Source organism: Centropristis striata, chromosome 9, assembly GCF_030273125.1.
Source record: "Centropristis striata isolate RG_2023a ecotype Rhode Island chromosome 9, C.striata_1.0, whole genome shotgun sequence".
NCBI lineage: Eukaryota > Metazoa > Chordata > Actinopteri > Perciformes > Serranidae > Centropristis > Centropristis striata.
Genome location: NC_081525.1, coordinates 9684849 through 9704183, shown reverse-complemented (window position 1 = coordinate 9704183; position 19335 = coordinate 9684849). Strand labels below are relative to the sequence as shown.

Sequence of the window (19335 nt, the reverse complement as noted above, 5' to 3'; positions counted from 1 at the left end):
ACCATTTCCGGTAGATTAGATTACTGTAATGCTCTTTTTGCTGGATTGACAAAACAAGTGCTGAATAAACTCTAGCTTATTCAGAATCCAGCCAGAATACTGACAAAAACCAAACAGTTTGAGCACATCTCTCCCATTTTAACCTCTCTACACTGGCTCCCAGTGAAACAAAGAATTGATTTTAAAATATGTCTAATCATTTTTAAATCCATGAACGGCTTAGCTCCTTCCTACATTGCCGACATGCTCTCTGTGTACACTCCGGAAAGATCCCTTAGATCATCAAGTAAAGGTCTCCTCACTATACCATGAATCAATTCAAAATCAGCTCATGGTGCTTTTAGTCATTATGGCCCGACTCTCTGGAACTTGCTACCACACGAAGGTCTGCTACATCTGTGTCTTCTTTTAAAAGAATATCTGTTTTCATTAGCTTTTAATTAGGTTTTTAATATCCCTTCAATTTAAATTGTATATCCTTTTAATTGTAATACATTTGCCTCATACATGTGTGTTCATTTTAATGTTTTACATCTTGAATAACCTACTTCATGTTATCTAACCTTATACTGTATGGTTTTATTTATTTTTTTGGTTTCTTTTGTCATGTATGATATTTGCCTATTTTCTTTTGCTTGTTTTGTTTTTAATATATTGAAGCACATTGAGTCTACGCCTGTCGTATGAAATGTGCTTTATAAATAAACTTAGCTTGACTTGCGCTACTGTAGAAAATTGAGCACTGTCACAGCATTCAGGTTAAACATGGTACCAAAATATCAGTTCTTGTTACCCTAGTGCAGAACCAATCAAGAGTCGATCGCACCCAAGTTAGATCTGTGTCCAGCCTGATCCTGACTTGCTCTGACATCAAGCAAATTGAAGCAAAAATAACCCTAACAAGATCAAGGCAGCAGCTTTTTTTTCAACGACAGCAAAACATCTCGCTCCACCCTTGTATATACAGCTGATTATATATCTGACCAACAACATGATGTTTGTGTTGAACTCAGTCAGAGAAGCTGAATAATAATAATAATAATAATAATAATAATAATAATAATACACCCATCTTATAGGCTTATTACAGATCATTTTAAGGATTACATGAAATCTGCGATAGGTCTGGCTTACAATAGGAATATGACTTGTTTAATTGTTTATGTATCATGAAGCCTAGCCTATTAGCCAGTTGCTGTTACTGAGAAGGCTACTTGAGCTATTTGTTGATATTCTACAGCAGGACAGCAGTCTGTCAGTCTGTCAGTCTGTCTGCCTGTCAGTGACTCGGTGCTTAGGTGTCTCTCCGTCCTCTCAGATGTCATTGTGGACTTGATTCCTTCTCAGCTGCTTATACACCACCCGGTCTGTTAACCGCCTGTTAGCGCGGAGCAAGGCCGGATTAACCATATGGGCAACTGGGCAATTTCCACGACCTCTAAAGGGCCCAGGGCAGTGTGGGCACAAGCAACATATCTGGTTATCTCTGGCTCATATGTTCAACTGTCCATCGGAGCCGTTACTCAAAAATTAATTTTGAGGTGACAGGGTGATTTCTGTTTAAAATGAGCTGAGGACCAAAATGCTACTTGATTGTAGATTCTTGATTTTTGTTTGTGTCTTGTCTTCCTCTGTGATGCCTCGATCAATTCAATACATTTGTGCTGCTGGGAATAGGTGTTGGTAAATAAATATTGGATGCTTTGAAAGTGGTTGCTTCCTTTTTTTTTGTGGAAATTGAGGACACTTCCTTCCCTTTCTTCTTCTATCTTTTTGTACAGTTTCCTTGAGTGCCAAGAAAGTCACCTTCCAAATAAAATATATTATTATTATTATTATGATTATTATCATTATCTATGTACACCAGATGTGAGTGAGTGGCCTTGACAAGTGGGCATAGTGGTGCATTTGTAGTTCTATGAGCGTTTGCGCATCTTTACATGAAAATACACTTAATGACAGTTAGTTATTGATGTATTGAGCATATTAACTGTATATTACTGTAATTTATTCTGTATTTTGCCAGATTATACTGATGCTGACGTGTTTTGTTTGGACATAGTGGTGCATGCGTAGTTCTATGAGCGTTTGCGCATCTTTACATGAAAATACACTTAATGACAGTTAGTTATTGATGTATTGAGCATATTAACTGTATATTACTGTAATTTATTCTGTATTTTGCCAGATTATACTGATGCTGACGTGTTTTGTTTGGACATAGTGGTGCATGCGTAGTTCTATGAGCGTTTGCACATCTGTACATGAAAAATGCACTTGATGACACTTAGTTATTGATGTATTTAGACAGATTCTGGGGTCGTGATGATGGGGCCCTTGAATATTGTTGCCCAGGGTACAGCAGAGTGTTAATCTGGCCCTGGCGCGGAGCTAATGTCAGCTAACGTCTGAACAAATCGCAGGTATGCTAATATGCTAAATGAGCTTGGGGACTACAGGTCCATGATGGGAACCAGCTGCTCTTACCTTCGGACGTCAGTCTGCAGAAAGGCCGCAGCAGCTCGGCGAAATTCAGGTTGTTCTTGCGAGTCACTCTCTCCGCTTCTTCGCTGCATAAGACGGCCACCATGGGGACGAAGGAGTCCTGGACGAACTCCTGCACAGACTGAACACATTGGGCCATGTCGGACCAGCGTCAACACCAGCTACCACACCGAACCGAGCCGACTCAACTGTCCTAGAGACGGGGGAAGTCAGACGAGTACATTGCTTAACACTACTCCTCTATTCGCAAACAGCAGCCATGTTGAATTCGCCAACTGACTTCCTGTGTGGAGCTGAGACGGTCAGGTGATGCTGACACGACACTTCCTCTTTCTCTCCTGCTGGAAAAAACTTACATCCAGAAAACATTCCCTATAAAATGTAAGTCGCCACAAATAAAATTATTGCCTAAGTAATTTTTTGTCAAAATTGTTGTTGTTTTTTGCCTAAATCATCTCCTCGTGACGCCGGCCACCTATGGTAAAATCATCCTCAGTTGATCAGATCATGTGATTTTACTCCTTTAAGATCATCACTTCTTTGACAATTTGCCACATTCATAGGCATCAGATAAGAACCCAGCAAAGAAGAGCTAGAGGGAGACTGTTTAGTTATCAGTTTAGTTCATCAGTGTTTTATTGTTGACACTAATATTGGTTGACACTTTATTTTGAAGGTGTCTCATAAGAGTGACATGGGCGTGTCATAAACATGACATGGGATGTGTCATGAACATTAATGACACTATGAAGTAACATTAATGCTCATGATACTTGTCAAGTGAAAAATTCTCATACATTCATGATCCTGCAAAATCCAATAGCTCTGCTCAAAATACTGTTTTTGTTATGAATTTCTCAGTCATTGGATTGGACTGAGATTTGTAGTGAACATCCAAGAAACCTTACCAATCATTTGGAACATGTATTCATGTAAATAGTACTCAATATAATCATATTAATATCTATACCAGTTATTGGGTCCTGCATAAAGGAATTCAGTGCCACACATCTGGCTAATTATAGCTTCAGGGTTGACCACCCACTTTTTAAGATATTTTGACTATTTTGACTGGAAGTTTTCCCAAGAATTATTTTTTCTTTTCTTTTTTTTTTTAAATCCGAAATATTCTTTGTAGATATATAAAAGAAATGTGGGAGTGATTCCTGGCTGTCAGATGTTGTCTAGCTGGATGTGGATCAACCAACGTACTGAATAAAAGGTTGAATTGCTGCATATACAGATGAATTGTTTAACACAAAAAAACATAATAATACAAAGCTTTTAATGAAAATAACAATGACTGTCATTAACACTCATGTTCTGCTCCAGTCAAGTATTGAAAAGTCTACGCCTTCTGTTTTCACACTGTTTACTTTAACAAACCACAAGGATGGTGTTGATATTTGGCAAGGGCTTCGTTTACATTCACTCATATTTATATTTTTTTTAAACAAACAAAACAAAAAAATACTCCAGCTTCAAAGATAAAGTGGTAGCAAAATATTTTTATTTCATGTGTCTAGATTTTAGCAATATTACCTCAGAAGAAATATAATATACAAACTACATAAATATAACAATATTATATACCTAACAACTACCCCTGGATAATGTGGCAATGGCCAGGGTGAAACAGGTTGGCCTACTGTAGCTGGACTGTTAGGTCAAGAATTTTTTGTGGGGTCTCTTTGCACATGGACTAAAACAGATCCTAGTTAAAGGTTCAGCCAGTTACTACCCTACATCTTTTTACTATTTCACAATGATTACAGTGTTATACATAATAAATAATAATAATAATACTTTTTTGCTCGTAGCAAACAAGAGATCCCTCAGAGAAATTAAGAAATGGAGATGGACTGAATCAAAACATAGAGCTGCTTAGAGAGTAACTGCACCTAGTCTAATAATCCTGTTTGCCTTACCAACTAGTGGTGACATCATGGGTTTTACACCCCCTGGCCTGAGTAGCAGCAATGCTTTCACTGTAGTGACAGTGACCGAAATTGTCAGAAATTTAAGTTTCTGGAACTTTTCAATACCTGACAATCAGACATCCTTGGCTGCTCCGTGCCATGATTATCCAGCTCCATGGAAGTGCCAAAGAAAGCAGTTTGAAGTTCTCTCTCAAATTCTCTTTTTTCTTTCTTTACTAACTATGTTAGTTTGGATGCATACAAATGAGTGCAAACATTTTAATGCCTGACAGGAACGAAAGACTGTGATGATATTCAATTATCATAGGATATTTAAACAAAATGCCAAGCATGTATAACCCTGACCTAAAACTTTAAACCCATAGTGGTGGAGTGGAAAGGTTCCACAGGCTACATTACTGCTGCAGAGGCTGTGGAGAGAGCATGTTGTCACTGCTTGGAAACAGGACAAACAGACTGAGTGCAGTCAATCTGTTACTGTTCCTGCCAAGTGATAATAGGTTAGCCTCACTTGTCACAGTAAGATGTGGGTTCCTCATGAATACACAGGACTGTTGGCACCACCAGGCGCCCCTATGAAGCACTTGCATGTCCTGGTATGTGTGCATTGTGCTATTAAATGTGCACAATGGAATGTACATAATCTACAGAGCTGCTTTCAAACGGCTGGAGGGAAACTAAACCTTCAAACATCTTACCATCACCTGTTAGTCACACAGAGAAGTCAGGATGAGCTCTTACTGTACAAAATAGTGACTTTGGAAAATGTGCAACTGAGTTAAGATGACTGGTCAGAACTTGGAAATCCTTCACCATGGATCGATTGCCATTTATTACTTTTTTTTAGTTTAATAAAAAAAAGAAATTAAATATCAGGATATACAATACACACAGTATTGTTATAGAAAGTCTTTAAAGATTCCTCCTGCTATAGTACACCCTTCTGGTCCTCATGAGAGCGCTGGTGGAAGACAAAGGAGACAGCAGCGTCCCAAGAGGCTTTCAACACTTGGTCCTTCAGGCCCTTCTTGTCGAAGCAGTGGTTCCACTGGGAGAGGTCACTGGTGCAGTCAGAGTCGTCTGCAGGAGGACGAACCTCCATGCCATTCACACAGCGTCGACAGCGAAATCTAACAATGCCAAAAGAGTGAGGATGTCAGGCTGATTCAGTACATTACATATGTACATTACGATCATACAAATCTGTAGTGTTGTTTTTTCAGTGTTAATAATTTTGAGTTGGTGAGTGTTGATTTTGGAGTTTTTTTTTAACACTTGTAGTGGTCAAAAAGCTCTGCCAGCGTTGTTACATGTTAACACCTGAGTTAGATTCACTTCAGTTGGAGTTGATTTTCAGATTTTGTGACTCGTATGTTGGGCTAAAGACAGAATGCACTTTTAATGTATCGTAAAACAAAACAATGAATGTTAATTATCACATTAGTGAAAGTAAATAACATGATTGTGGGGTTAAAAATACACTTTGTGTTATAAAATAACACAATGTACGTTAAAAATTAACAAAAAGGAAAAGGAATAACACAATTTCAAGTTAAAAGTGCACTTACGTGGTGTCATAAAACACCAAGGGTGTCAAATATTAGAGATATATATAATATAAGAGTTAAAATATTAACACTTTTCAAAGTGTAATTTTAACTCAGAATCCGTGAGAACTATATAAACTCAGAAAAACCCGATTTTGCTGTGTACAATACTATGCATGATTAATATAACCACTGGAGACCAGATGTATCACACACATAAATCATACATAAACTGTATAAAGAATGTTTGATGAGTGAGTGGACCAGCTGAGGGTGATATGATGAAGTGGAGATGTAATCTATGTGAGAGACATAATTAATAATAAAACATTGGACCTTATGCAAGAGTATTCCCGATTCAATAAACTGTAAACTTTACAAACTGGGTAGTGGTGCTGTACATTAAATTATTATATAATTATAACAATAAACACTCACTGGCCACTTTATTATGTACACCTGTTCAGCTGCTTGTTAACGCAAATATCTAATCAGTCAATCACATGGCAGCAACTCAATGCATTTAGGCATTTAAACATGGTGAAGACGAGCTGCTGAAGTTCAAACTGAGCATCAGAATGAGGAAGAAAGGTGATTTAAGTGAATTTGAACGTGGCATGGTTGTTGGTGCCAGACAGGCTGGTCTGAGTGTTATACAAAGTGCTGATCACACACAACCATCTCTACGGTTTACAGAGAGTGGTCCAAAAAAGAGAAACTATGCAGTGATCCTTAATGCCTTGTTGATGCCAGAGGTCAGAGGAGAATGGCCAGACTGGTTCAAGATGATAGACAGGCAACAGTAATCACATATGTGAGTACCCTCACCTCTCTGGACCCCAACTGATTTGATGCATCCAATTTTCATTTATTCTATGAAGGATTTTTTTTTAATCTTTATTTTTGTAATGAGCACACTTGGCATCCTGTGTGTGTATTTATGTATTGCTATTATTAGTATAATTGTTAATGTCCTGTTTCCTGCTCTATTGCCTCCCTTTATATTATTATAATGCTATGCTTTTTTTTATTGTTTTGTATTTATTTTTATTTTTGTTTTGTGAGTTGTCTTTTTGTGGTTCTTTGTTCTAATGTACCCTTTAAAAAACAAAAATGTGGAAAACAGCTGTGGAATAAGTTATGTCTTGTACTGATGCTTATGAATGCTAATTTACAATAAAAAAAATAATAATAATAAAATAAAAAATAAATGCAACAGTAACTCAAATAACCACTCGTTACAACCTTGAAGCAGACGGGCTACAGCAGCACAAGACCACACCACCACTTTATTAGGTACAACTTGCTAGTTAATAAAGTGACCGGTAGTGTTTAAAACTGGGATTTCTCACCATATATCAAGTTTTTATTTTTTATTTTAGAGCTGTGTATAATCACACATAAAAAAGTATTTACTCACATTTTTCGATGCTTTTCTTTATTGTGAGAAGATTTGTAGGAAATCAACTCTTCTTATCTTTTCAAGGGATTGTCTGACCATCTTTATAAAGTCAATTAAGTTTTTTAGTGGAATCAGCAGAGTGAGCAGTTTAATTTTGTTGTACCTGTCATGTGTGTCGCTGGTGGTCTCCACATTGAGAGTGAAGAGTTCTCGGAGTTCACCCAGAGAAAAGTGGCGCTCCACGTCCTGCTCCTCATCCACCACACAGAAGCTCAGAGCTTTCTTATGGGCCTGCCTCTGCAGGATCTTCTCCTCGATTGTCCCCGTCTGTCGGCACACAAATGCACAAGACAAACGTTGAAAGACTTTAGACTACACCCTGCTGCTCCGACACATTTATTAGAAAGTCCGGAAATTTGTTGAATAATTAAATCAGTGGAAAGTAGAAATATTACTGCATATTAATTAAAGCCAAAAAAGACATTGAGCAGCGGATATTATTTATGTTATGTCTGCATCTTTAGCTGTTTGGAACTGACAGAGAGCAGTCTGTAGATATAGCAGGTCTTCTTCTGGCCGTCTCTCCACACTCGTGCCATCGCCTGCTCGTCATTGGCCGGGTTCCAGTCAGGATCAAACATCACCAAGCGATTAGCACCAATCAGATTCAGGCCACATCCACCAGCCTTGCTGCTCAGCATGAAGATGAACTCTGGATTCTGTAAAAACAGACTTATTAAGATGTTGTTCAACTGCTCAAAGCACAGGGTGTCATTTAAAACAAAGGTTTCAACTCACAGAAGGACTGTTGAATCTTTCTACAATCTTGGCTCTTTTCTTGATGGACATTGTGCCATCCAATCGAACATAGAGGTATCTGTAAAAGACAAGAAGGCGGATTGTTTCTCATTTTAACTGACAAATCATACAGTAAGGATACAATTAAAAGCAGGTTTCCCAAAAAAGCACCTTCTAGATCTGCACAGCTTTTCAAAGAGGTCCAGTGTTTGAGTGTAATTGGAAACCAGCACCACCTTGTCACTCGTCGTAGTCCTCGTCATTGCCAGAATGTAGTCAAGAACCAGCATTTTCCCTGGTACAAAGAAAACAATTTCTTACACATAAATAGAAAGATGAAACACTTGATTCAGTTCATGTTAACGCAAACCACCAAACTGATGGTTAGTAATAGTAACGGACTAAACATGCAAAACTATTGCTAGATCCTTTAAGGTTGGTTGAACTTTTGACAGGTTGTGATAGAGTCAAACATGCCTGTTTGTGCTCAGTAATGTCCCACCCAGAGAATAAACAGTCAGTAAAAGGTTTTTCTCCATCAGCTCCCCTACCCCGACTGACTACACAATAATTGATCAACTCCTAATTAAATTAATGTAATAATGATACAAGCAAGCAGTTCTTCTCAGTTATTCATTCTACAACTCTTAGACCAAACCAATTTGAACTTTACTGCTCTAGAAAGTTAGTCAGTGGGAGCCATCATGCTACACTGTATATCTGTATTACTTTTCTTTTTTTTTTTTTAACATAATCAGAGGTGTACTGTGCAGTATTTTACATGTTATTACCTGAGAGCTGAGGCTCCACAGCTTTAGTGCAGTAGCCAGGTGGAAACAGATCCAGCGCACCCTTAAAGCCCTCTTCACTTTCCACACACTTGTCATAAATGAGAGCTGGGTCTGGGAAACAGAACAGTGGTTAGTTTTTCTACAAAGCATATGGATACGGGCTAATATATAGTTAGACATTAGGGCCTTATTTGAGTCAACTTTACAACTGCTTCATCAAGTGAGAGGACAGTCTTTCTGTGTGAGAATTATAATGTTCACGGATGCAACACTTCTTTTTGATTTCAGCACTTACGATTGCACAGCTTCTTGAGTGATGTGATAGAAGACAGGGAGGAGACGCTTATTTTGCCCTCTTTTAATGTCTCAATGGGTTTTGCCTGCCTCAGGAAGTGCTTATAGAGCTCTTCCTGCAGAGGAGTCAGCCTGCAGGGAAACAGTCAATGTGTTTATATGAGTCAATAAGTCATAGCATGTAGAAAAACAGCAGCAGTGGAGACAAAGCTTACAGTGTAACCTAACGGGGAACCTGTGGGTGGCTGTTACATTCATTCATTATCCTTAACCACTCATCCACACTCGGGTCACGGGGAACTGGACTATCCCAGCTGACATTGGACAGGTCGCCTGATTATCGCAGGGCAGACATATAGAGACAGACAATCACGTTCTCATTCACACCTACGGGCAATTTAGAGTCTAAGTAGTGCTGGCCGATATGGACCAAAGGCTGAACAGCATTTCTTCAACCCCTTATTGTCTGTTGTTGATTGCGTTTTGCGAATGTTTTTTTTGTCAAGAGATGCCAATCTCAATGAGACTATTAGATTAAATAAATAAATAATAACCAATAATCAACAGTTTACCAATGTCTTGTTCATCTATATTGAATCACCTTCTCTCAATCTTCTCGCACCACAAACCAAATGAATCAACTTACCGACAGCACACAACCTGCTCGATTTTCACAGGAAGATATTTAGACAAGATGTCAGATGTTCTTCTTATCAAGCACCTGTAGAGGCAGAACATGGTCAGTAAACTTTGGGGGAAAATGTCGTTGATACAGACAAACCCACTGTCTAATCTAAAATAAGGGTGGATTTATGGATAAAATCATATTTTGATATATTTAATCAGAGAACTTGTTTTCCGAAATATCAGTTAGAAACAATCCATGGATGAAACAAAAAGACAATGGATAATCCAACCAATTAAACACCTAGAAAATATAAAGGTAGTACGTAATCCAATTGATGTACACATCATGGAAAAACAATAATTGCTGGAGGTAACTTCAGTTCTCAATAAGAGAACTCCAAAAGAGAAGGAAAAGGGGAGTTTATAAACATGCTGAATCACTTTAAAGTGATAATCTTTTATGTTAAATCTGGACCTGACAACTAACTTAAACTGTCAGCTAAATGTAGTGGAGTAAAAAGTACAATATTTACCCCAAATTGTAGTGGAGTAGAAGTATAAAGTTACATAAAATGGAAATAGGCAAGCAAATTTCCCAAAATTGTACTTTACTTGCGTATTTCCATTGTAGTACAGTACTTAGTAAATGTACCAAGTTACATTCTACCACTGACTATTATCCAAAATTATCCAATTTTCATCTTTTTTATCAGACGTTTGCGCTTCCATCAATGAATTTCTCTGCACATTTTGAAGATTCGCATTAGAAAAGCTTAATGGAAAAAACAAAATTCGATAAAACTTTCGATCATTCGATAAAAGTTTTCTCTTAGAAAGATAAACAATTATGAAAAGATAAGAAATGTAATAAAATTAATAACACCAAAGTATTAAGAAAAGCAATACATGATTATGAGAAATGATTCAACCTTGAACATCTAAATGTCTTTGTGAATAATTTAATATTCAATCATTATTTTTTTTTAAATAATTAATTAAAAGAAAGAAAGAAAGAAAGAAAGAAAGAAAGAAAGAAAGAAAGAAAGAAAGAAAGAAAGAAAGAAAGAAAGAAATGAATAAAATCAATAATCCCTTGTTCGTCAGGAGGAGGAATATAAAAAAAACTATTAAAATATTTAAGAATGTAATGTAAAAGACACAGAAAAAAGCTGGTTCTGTGGTTGGAGCCAGGTTGGACACACTGGAGGAGGTGGTGGAGAGATGACCTGTCAAAATGTTTCAGGCCATCCTGAAATACCCGGATCATCCTTCTCTCCTACAGCCATCAGGCTGTCTCATTCTAACAGAGATTCTAACAGACTAAATGAATTTCCCCTTGGGGATAAATAAAGTAATTTGAATTTTGAATTGAATTGAAAACCGAAAGCAAATAAGGAAAGCATTGTTTTTAGAAATATGTAGAAAACACCAGTGTTTCTGTGCTTTGAGCTCACCTGTTGACGATGCTGATCAGCTCTTTGAGTTTTTCCTCTCCAGTCTGTCTGTCTTTATCACTGGCATCTGCATCTCGACCCTTGAGGATGGGAAGCTCAAATCGCTTTTTAAACTCCTGGGCTGTACCTATCATTGACAAGAACAGGGGATCAGGAAAAAAAAACAACACAAATGACCAAAGTGGGTTTTAGCTATTTTGTGTGTTGTACTTACCAAGGATCCCAGCATTCACAAAGTGGACCAAGCTGAAGTATTCCAGCAGGTCGTTTTGGATGGGAGTGCCTGATATCAGCACTCTCCTCTGGGCACTGATGGCGTTCAGGGCCTGGTACGTCTGGTTGTCAGAGTTCTTCAGCCGATGACCCTACAGTACACACAAACGTTACTGTTATCATTGTGTCAACAGCTTTCGACAACTCTGAAGTATAATGGATGAGATGAAATACCTCATCACAGATGACAAGTCCAACTTTGCCTTTGTGCAGAACCCCAGCGTGCAGTCGAAATGTCTCATAAGAAATGATCAGAATTGGGGTTGGTACTCTCAAACCATGCTGAGAGATGAAGTTCACTAGAAATCACAGGGAAAACAATGATTATTTAGCAGATATTTAATAAACTGCAATATTTGCAAAAAGGTGTCTTTTTACATTGAGTGAAAGCTTACCAGAGAACAAATCAACACAATTAAAAGCAGATATTTTCAAAGAAGTGGTTGGGTAAATGATTGAATTTTTGGGAATAAATGGAAATATTCACATCAATACAAGTCGAATGACAATGGCTTTAAAATAGCAGAAAAACTTGGGTAAAAATGTCAAAGGTAAAAAAAAGGGGACTCAGATTTTCACTTCAGGCTGTTCAGCACATGTTTCTGGAGATTACAATGTGCATCAATGTAAACAATTTTAGTATTATTCTGTGACTTTGAAAGCTATCCAGCTTTAATCTACATTATCTGATCTTTTGGCCACCTGGGTCCATGACAACATCAAATGACCAGATTTCCATGATGATCACGATGAGACCGAGGGGAGAGGTAAACTACCTAGCTGTCTGTCGATCTCATCCTTTGAACCTCCATCGATGGCCACTGGTGTGACGCGTCCTCCCAGCCACTTCCCTACTTCATTGTACCAGTTACGGACCAGACTGGAAGGTGAAACCACGATGGCCTTGTCAATCTCTGGCTTAGCATCAGGGCTTTGGCGTAGCAGAGTCCACAGGAGTGTAATACACTGCAGAGTCTTCCCCAGGCCCATCTCATCAGCCATGATGCAGCCGTACGATCCTGAGATGCTTCTTCCTGTCACACAATCCCACAGGAACTTCACTCCCTTAAGAAATGAAAGAGATCAATTTTTTAATTAAAAGAAAAAAATATCATTCGTGGTCCACTAGCTCCTGTTCTCTGGAGCTTTTAATTGTATCTCATGGTCACCTCACATCTCACAGATGTTAAGTCTCTATGATACGTGATTAACCCTTTATCGGGCAAATAACTATATTTAGTAATTTCAGGTAATATTTAGAGAAAAAAGTTGCAAATTTACTAGATTAAAGTGGCAAATCTTCAAGAATAAAAGTTGCAGATTTAAGAGATTTAAAGTGTCAAATCTGTGCAAAAAAAGTCGCAGATTTACGAGAAAAAAGTGGGAAAAAAGCTACTTTTTTCTTGCAGATTCACCACTTTAAATCTCGTAAACGTTTTTCTCAAAATATTATTTTTGTATGTTTTTTTACACATTCTGGCAGTATGTAATATCCTCCAATATTCTCTAGGGTTGACATTTAGAATTTGCAAGTATTTCAATGAGTGCCCTATTAAGGGTTAAAAGATCCAGAGAAAGCTAATAACTGGAACTCAACCTTTAATTGTTTTGTCAATCTCTTTACTTTTCAATGCATTCTTAATTATGGAGAGAGACGATGCCAGGCCGCTTCATTTATGCCAAGATTCTACATTGTTATGACAAATGTAATGTACAGCATTTGTTTTTTATTGTAATGTATTATTTAGTGTGGTAGGTAAAGTTTCTTGGGATTACCTCTCGCTGATGGGGTCTGAGCACTTTTCCTAAAACTGGGTCCACAACAACATGGACTGGTAGTTTTTCTCTGGACAGGACAAAGAATTGTTAACACATTGCTTGTTATTATATGAACTCCCAGCACTGGCACTGATATAGCAATGCCATAAAGGTTATGAAGTATTTTCTTAAAGTTGCACAAGGTATGACTAGTTTACGTATACATAAAGAATGATCAGAATGAATCATCTGAGAGGGCTGCACATGCTAAATGACACCATTAATTAATGCAACTTCTTCAAATGATACTGCAGCTTCTGTATACTCACTTGCGGAAAAATTTGCATGCACACAGTGAGGGATCAAAATAAAAAAAATACAAGAGATTAAGTAAAAGAATATTTAGGAGGGCTGTATGTGTTTTGAACCTACTTGTCAGCTTTGATTAGGTCATGAGCACTCAGAGTTGGGGGCTCATAAAGTACCAAAGCATCATCTGCGAAGGGATCGTGAAGTGCTTTCCTTACTCCTGCACGCTTTAGACCAAGTGCCCTGATTCCCAGTGAGCCTGTGGGTAATTCATCAAGAGAGCAGCCTAAGTTACTCTAAATCTATTGTACAAGACATGAAAAAGAAATGTTAGTGATGACAAAAATTGTTACCTGTGTAATTTGGAATAGGAATTTTAAATGGCTTAGAGAGGATACTTCGAATAAACGCCTCCTAAAGAAATTATTTCAAACATGTAAGCCTCATCATGGCATCATATTGCAACAATTACTGTATTCATACACACAATGCAAAGATTCATTTCAACAGTACATGCTTACATGTTTGTCACCATCCAGACATGTAGGTCGGATGTTCAGCTGGGTCAGAGGCTTTCTGAAGGGAGAAATATGGCTTTCTCTCCTCTCTTCATCACCTCTTCTTCTTTTCTCCTGTGAAAAAGCATGAAACACATCAATGCTATCCAATATTTATTATGGTTCTTCCTTCTTGTAGTACTATTCTTAGGATTGCAAAGGGTTGAAGCATTTCAAGTAAATTTCTATTCCATTATGTGAAAGCTTTCACTCTAGGACAGAATGGCCAATATGTTGAGTGATTGAGCAACAAAATCTTCAGTGGTACCAGTTCTAGTAGTTATACTCTTTCTAGAAATAAACCGTTCTGATGCTGAATCGAAGAGTGTTTTTTTGAGCTCCAGCATTTATGTTAAAAGACAAGTTATAGACGGTCTGTGCATATGCCAATAAGAAATAAAGCAATCTCTACACATGACCAGTGGTGGAAAAAGTATTCAGATCCCTTACTTAAGTAAAAGTACTAATACCACTTTGTGAAATTACTCCACTACAAGTAAAAGTCCTGTATTCACAAAACTTACTGAAGTAAAAGTACAAAAGTATCAGAAAATGTAGTTAAAGTATCAAAAGTAAAAGTACTCGTTATGCAGAATGACCCCACTCAGATTGTTTTATATATTCTAAATATATTATTGGATTTCACAATATTATTATTGATGCATTTATGTAAGCAGTGTTTAATTGTCTCATGGTAGGGCTCATTTAAAATACTTAATATACTTTTATGAGGTTTAACTGTAAAAAATGTTTTTCATGTTAAATGAAAAACATTTTGACCTGAAAAGTAACTAAAGCTGTCAGCTAAATGTAGTGGAGTAAAAAGTACATTTACCTGAAAATGTAGTGAAGTAGAAGTATAAAGTTATATAAAATGGAAATACTTAAGTAAAGTACAAAACCTCAAAACTGTACTTAAGTACAGTACTTGTACTACCATTAGATTCCACCACTGCGCATGACGCAGTTGGGTTGTTTTGCAGTCAACTCTAAATGTAACAGCTTTGAATTTCACTTTAACAGCCATGTTTATTTATTTATTTATTTACTTACAGTTCTACATGTCCATTCTTCATCTTCATCTCCTGCTTGCTTCCGTTTCGCAACCTGACTGGGAGCAAGACTCCTTCTCTGGGATTAAGATTATATAAGAAAAATGATTAGCGTTAGATAGCTAGATAGTTCAAGTTGGTGATCAATAGCCGAAAGCAGTATGTAGCATAATATAATGTAACATAACAATTAATCGGCTTGCCTACCATTTTCCTTTTTTCCTTGACCTGGGTGTTATGTTGAGACTCGTCACTAGCCCTTAGCCCTGCTAGCATTAATAGCTAATTTATCCCTGGTTACCTAGAAACAGCGAGCGGCTCTTCCTGCTTCTTTTCAACAGCAAATACACGCATGTCTACGGTCATGTTTTGATACGTTACTATAGTCAACTAAGGTGTTGCAAGTCTCTTCAAAGACTTGTAATCAAATTAGTTTAACGTGCATCTGGAGCGTCCCCTCGACTGTACTGCTGTCAGGTTGATATTAAACTTCGCGCTAAGTGTTGCACAACACTACGGCAAGCCTGAAAGGTAAAAAAGAAAAGAAAGCGAAAGACTGATGTGTTACTGCTGTAGGGTACTGCCTGCCTGCCTGATAGATTAGATGTTTATATATATAAAGATGTTTATAAATATAATATATATATAAACTTTCCGATTTTGTATTGGTTATTGGCTCTGATATGATATGAATGCTATACTCGATCAAAAATGGGACAAATCAAGTAAATCCCACTCTAACGTACAAGCAACTAAAGCATTAAAGCATTTTCTCACTGATTTTAATCTTTGTGATTTTTGAAGGGCACACAATACCACGCCTATAGTTCAGTGTTAAGTATATGTTTTTACTCGAATAGGTATGAATCCCTTTTGAGAATATATTATATATTAGTATCTGGTTCAGAACATAGAGATACAACACATGGGCCTTACAATGTAAAAAAAGCCACAAGATGGCGCTTAAACATAGCTGTTACAGAATCAGGATTTCTGAGAGCACTTTGAACTGGAATTAGGAGAATTTTTAAGGATCAGTCAGACACTAGATGTCTCTTGGATTTAATAAAAGGACTGATAAGACATAATGTAGCACCATACTCCTCAAGATTAAACAAGGAGCATGAAAAAAGACAGAAAAAAGACTTATAAGAATGTTATGTTATTGATAATGTATGACAATAGCATTCAGGAGACATTTTATATATATATGTATATATATATATATATATATATATTCAAGATTATACAGTATAACAACATATATTAGGACTATTAACATTTCTTGTATGAGGCTGCTTTCATCTGCAGTCTATTGGGTGATGACCTGACAGAGAAGCATACTATCTTGTGCAATGGCTTGTGACAGAGTACAGGTTAGAGCCCTAGTGTAAGAGCAGTGTCCTACTCTGGGCTTTAAGCCTCAGTTTCCCAGGGTTCTCTGTTTTTTTCCCCTCCCTTGTGTCTCGTGTGTATGGGTGTAGGCGTGGCCTCCTTCCCGCTCTCTGTTCTACTCTCCACCTCCCTGCTGACACACCTGCCTCTCATCTCCTCACCAGCTGTAGTAAAGGAACCCCAGCTCTTCACTCACTCTTCATCAGATGGTTGTACTGATTATAGTGGTAGATACTCGGCTTGTATCTTCAGCGCTTGATTTTGAAACTCCTTGTGTTGCCTGCCAGCCCCACCGGTCTTTAGCTGCAGGTTTCAATAAAATGTTTAAACGTCTCTCTCTGCCCCGTGTCTGTGTTCTGCTCTTGGGTTCTGTCGCGATTGTTACAGTGTGCAGAGTGTTGGCTTTCTGATAGCAGGGGAGCCAGGCACAGGCACTCCTCACTTGGCGGTGTTTGCTTGCATGTACATGGAGCAGGAAAGGCAGGGTCACAGTTCAATGGAGTCTTTCACACTTTCCCAGACCCAGCTGTTATCCCATTCCTAATTTATGTGGATCATAAGGCATCATGAGCTTGTTTTGGCTCCATACACAGTTGTTGTAACTGATGTAGTGGGAATAGTATGGGTCTCTGAACACTATGAACTTTTTTGAAATGTTTGTTGAATATCAATAAAATACATGGTTACATCAATAATATTAAACATCTCCAGAACAGCTTTAATGCAAATAATGAATAAATAAATATACAGTAAGGCAACATGATGCATGGCATCTAACAGAGAGGTTAGGTACAGAAAAGTTTTGACTTAATGACAGAAGGCCTCAGAAATGTTGTAGCCAGTTATAAACCACACAGAGTTGAAAGCACAGGGAATATCAACAGATTGATACCAACATGAGTTAACTTCATTACAGCATATCCATAATATAAGAATTTATTTTTTAGTTATCAACGCTGCAGCTGAACAGACTGTTCTGATACAACATCACTGCAGATTTATACCACGGTACATAATAGATTGAATTGACAAACAGAATATAAATAAATGCACACATAAACAATTAATACATAGTGTGCTGGCTTTTAGTTTTCATTCATTCATTATCCTGAACCTCTTATCTGAACTTGGGTCAGAGAAAGCTGGAGCCAACCCCAGCAAAAAAAAAAAATTGAAAGTTTCTATTTGACTTCTAAACAGTCCAACCTTTCATAAAAACATGTGTTGGTGTGATTGAAAGCAAATGTGAGATGGCGTGCTTACTTGGCTGTAAGCATTGTACAAAAATGATCCCAATAAGAAAAAAACAAAAAGTCTTACAGTGAGCTGAACCAGCAGTGGTGGAGCTGCTTTATTATCTCTGTTTTATCTGTGGAAACACTCTTCTTTGCCAATGCTCACTTGAATATTTTTAGGCTACTTCCAATGCATTGGAACAGAAAAAGCTTGAATAAATAGTCTTAAAACACTTGCATGTACAAAAGAAATATTCCATCATATGATATGGGATGCTTCGTTGTAAACCCAATGTTTACGTTCTAAATTATTTTTATTGGTCAAATGTGGAAAGTGGAAACTGAAATTGCTTTTTGTGCTGAGCTATATGTGGCCTATTTGGGTTTGTCAAAGTCAGAGAAGGGGTAGAACAAAGTGAGAAAAATATACTGATACATACTGAAATTTTACTTTTAAATTGTAATTACTACAGTATGTATAAAACCAGCCCAGTATAACTGCAACATATACTATTCACATCCATTGCCAACATTGTGCCAATTCAAGAAGTGTGCCATGAAACTGATTACGCTATAGCTACACAAATTGTTTGTTATTATTATATATTATATATTATATTACTTTATTTATTATATTATTTTATTTTATTAATAATTCTTTTATTTATTTTTATTTTTATCATATTTTTACTATTTCTTATTACATATATATATAATATATATATATATATTATATACTGTACTATTATTATTATTATTATTATTATATACCGTCTAGTCACTATAGCATTGTTGCCATCATATCATCACTATTATTACCATCATCTTGCCAACCTACCAACTGATCTTCTTTTTTTAACTTCTTAAGTGTCCTTGTTCTATTCTGTGTTTTTTTCTATTGTTGTTTTTATTTATTCTACCTTAGTATTTCATTCTATTGTATTTTATTGTACTTGAATACCGGATTGCTGTGACAACCCAATTTCCCTGCGGGGATGAATAAAGTAATCTATCGATCTATCTAAAATGCAATTCCTGCAGATACTGATGAAAAGAGACTTAATGTGCATATCATAGCAAAAGTGCTAATAACTTAATATCTTTTTGCACATACTGTAATAAGTACATTTCTTACATTATAATTTCAGTGGAAAGTTTCTTTCAGTCATGCAAATGTAATGGCATATATTCAATAAAGAAGCTAAAATAAGTGCAATTTATTTGTTTCATGGACACATTTTCTGATAAGCATTTCAACTTTATGTGCAACAGCAAGGTTGAACAAGAGCACAAACGTGGATGTATACATCTCCGAAACCTTTTCACCTGGAGAATGCAAGTAATCATTCATTTTGACTTCCTATTACAATATACAATACGTTTAATTGTTTATAGTTT

At 36.9% G+C, this 19335-nt stretch overlaps 2 protein-coding genes across 4 annotated transcripts in view; both read right to left on the bottom strand.

Annotated features, from left to right (window-relative positions):
• trappc8 (trafficking protein particle complex subunit 8) overlaps positions 1–2810 on the bottom strand; it is a 32546-nt gene extending 29736 nt beyond the window's left edge. For all 3 annotated transcript variants that reach the window (XM_059341308.1, XM_059341309.1, XM_059341310.1), the window contains exon 1: positions 2488–2810. In XM_059341308.1, the coding sequence (XP_059197291.1) occupies positions 2488–2644 (157 nt within the window). In that variant the 5' untranslated portion in view covers positions 2645–2810. The remainder of the gene's footprint in view (positions 1–2487) is intronic.
• A 2487-nt stretch (positions 2811–5297) lies between these two features.
• On the bottom strand, positions 5298–15775 carry rad54l (RAD54 like). The gene is made up of 18 exons (XM_059341259.1): positions 15515–15775; positions 15309–15386; positions 14220–14330; positions 14052–14112; positions 13822–13957; positions 13408–13477; positions 12408–12696; positions 11806–11930; positions 11573–11723; positions 11359–11485; positions 9924–9998; positions 9279–9409; positions 8984–9094; positions 8364–8487; positions 8193–8271; positions 7934–8113; positions 7558–7721; positions 5298–5575 (listed from the first exon to the last, which is right to left on the bottom strand). Exons 1-18 carry the CDS (start codon positions 15581–15583, stop codon positions 5374–5376), a joined length of 2283 nt encoding a protein of 760 aa, XP_059197242.1. The 5' UTR covers positions 15584–15775; the 3' UTR covers positions 5298–5373.
• Positions 15776–19335: the final 3560 nt, after the last annotated feature.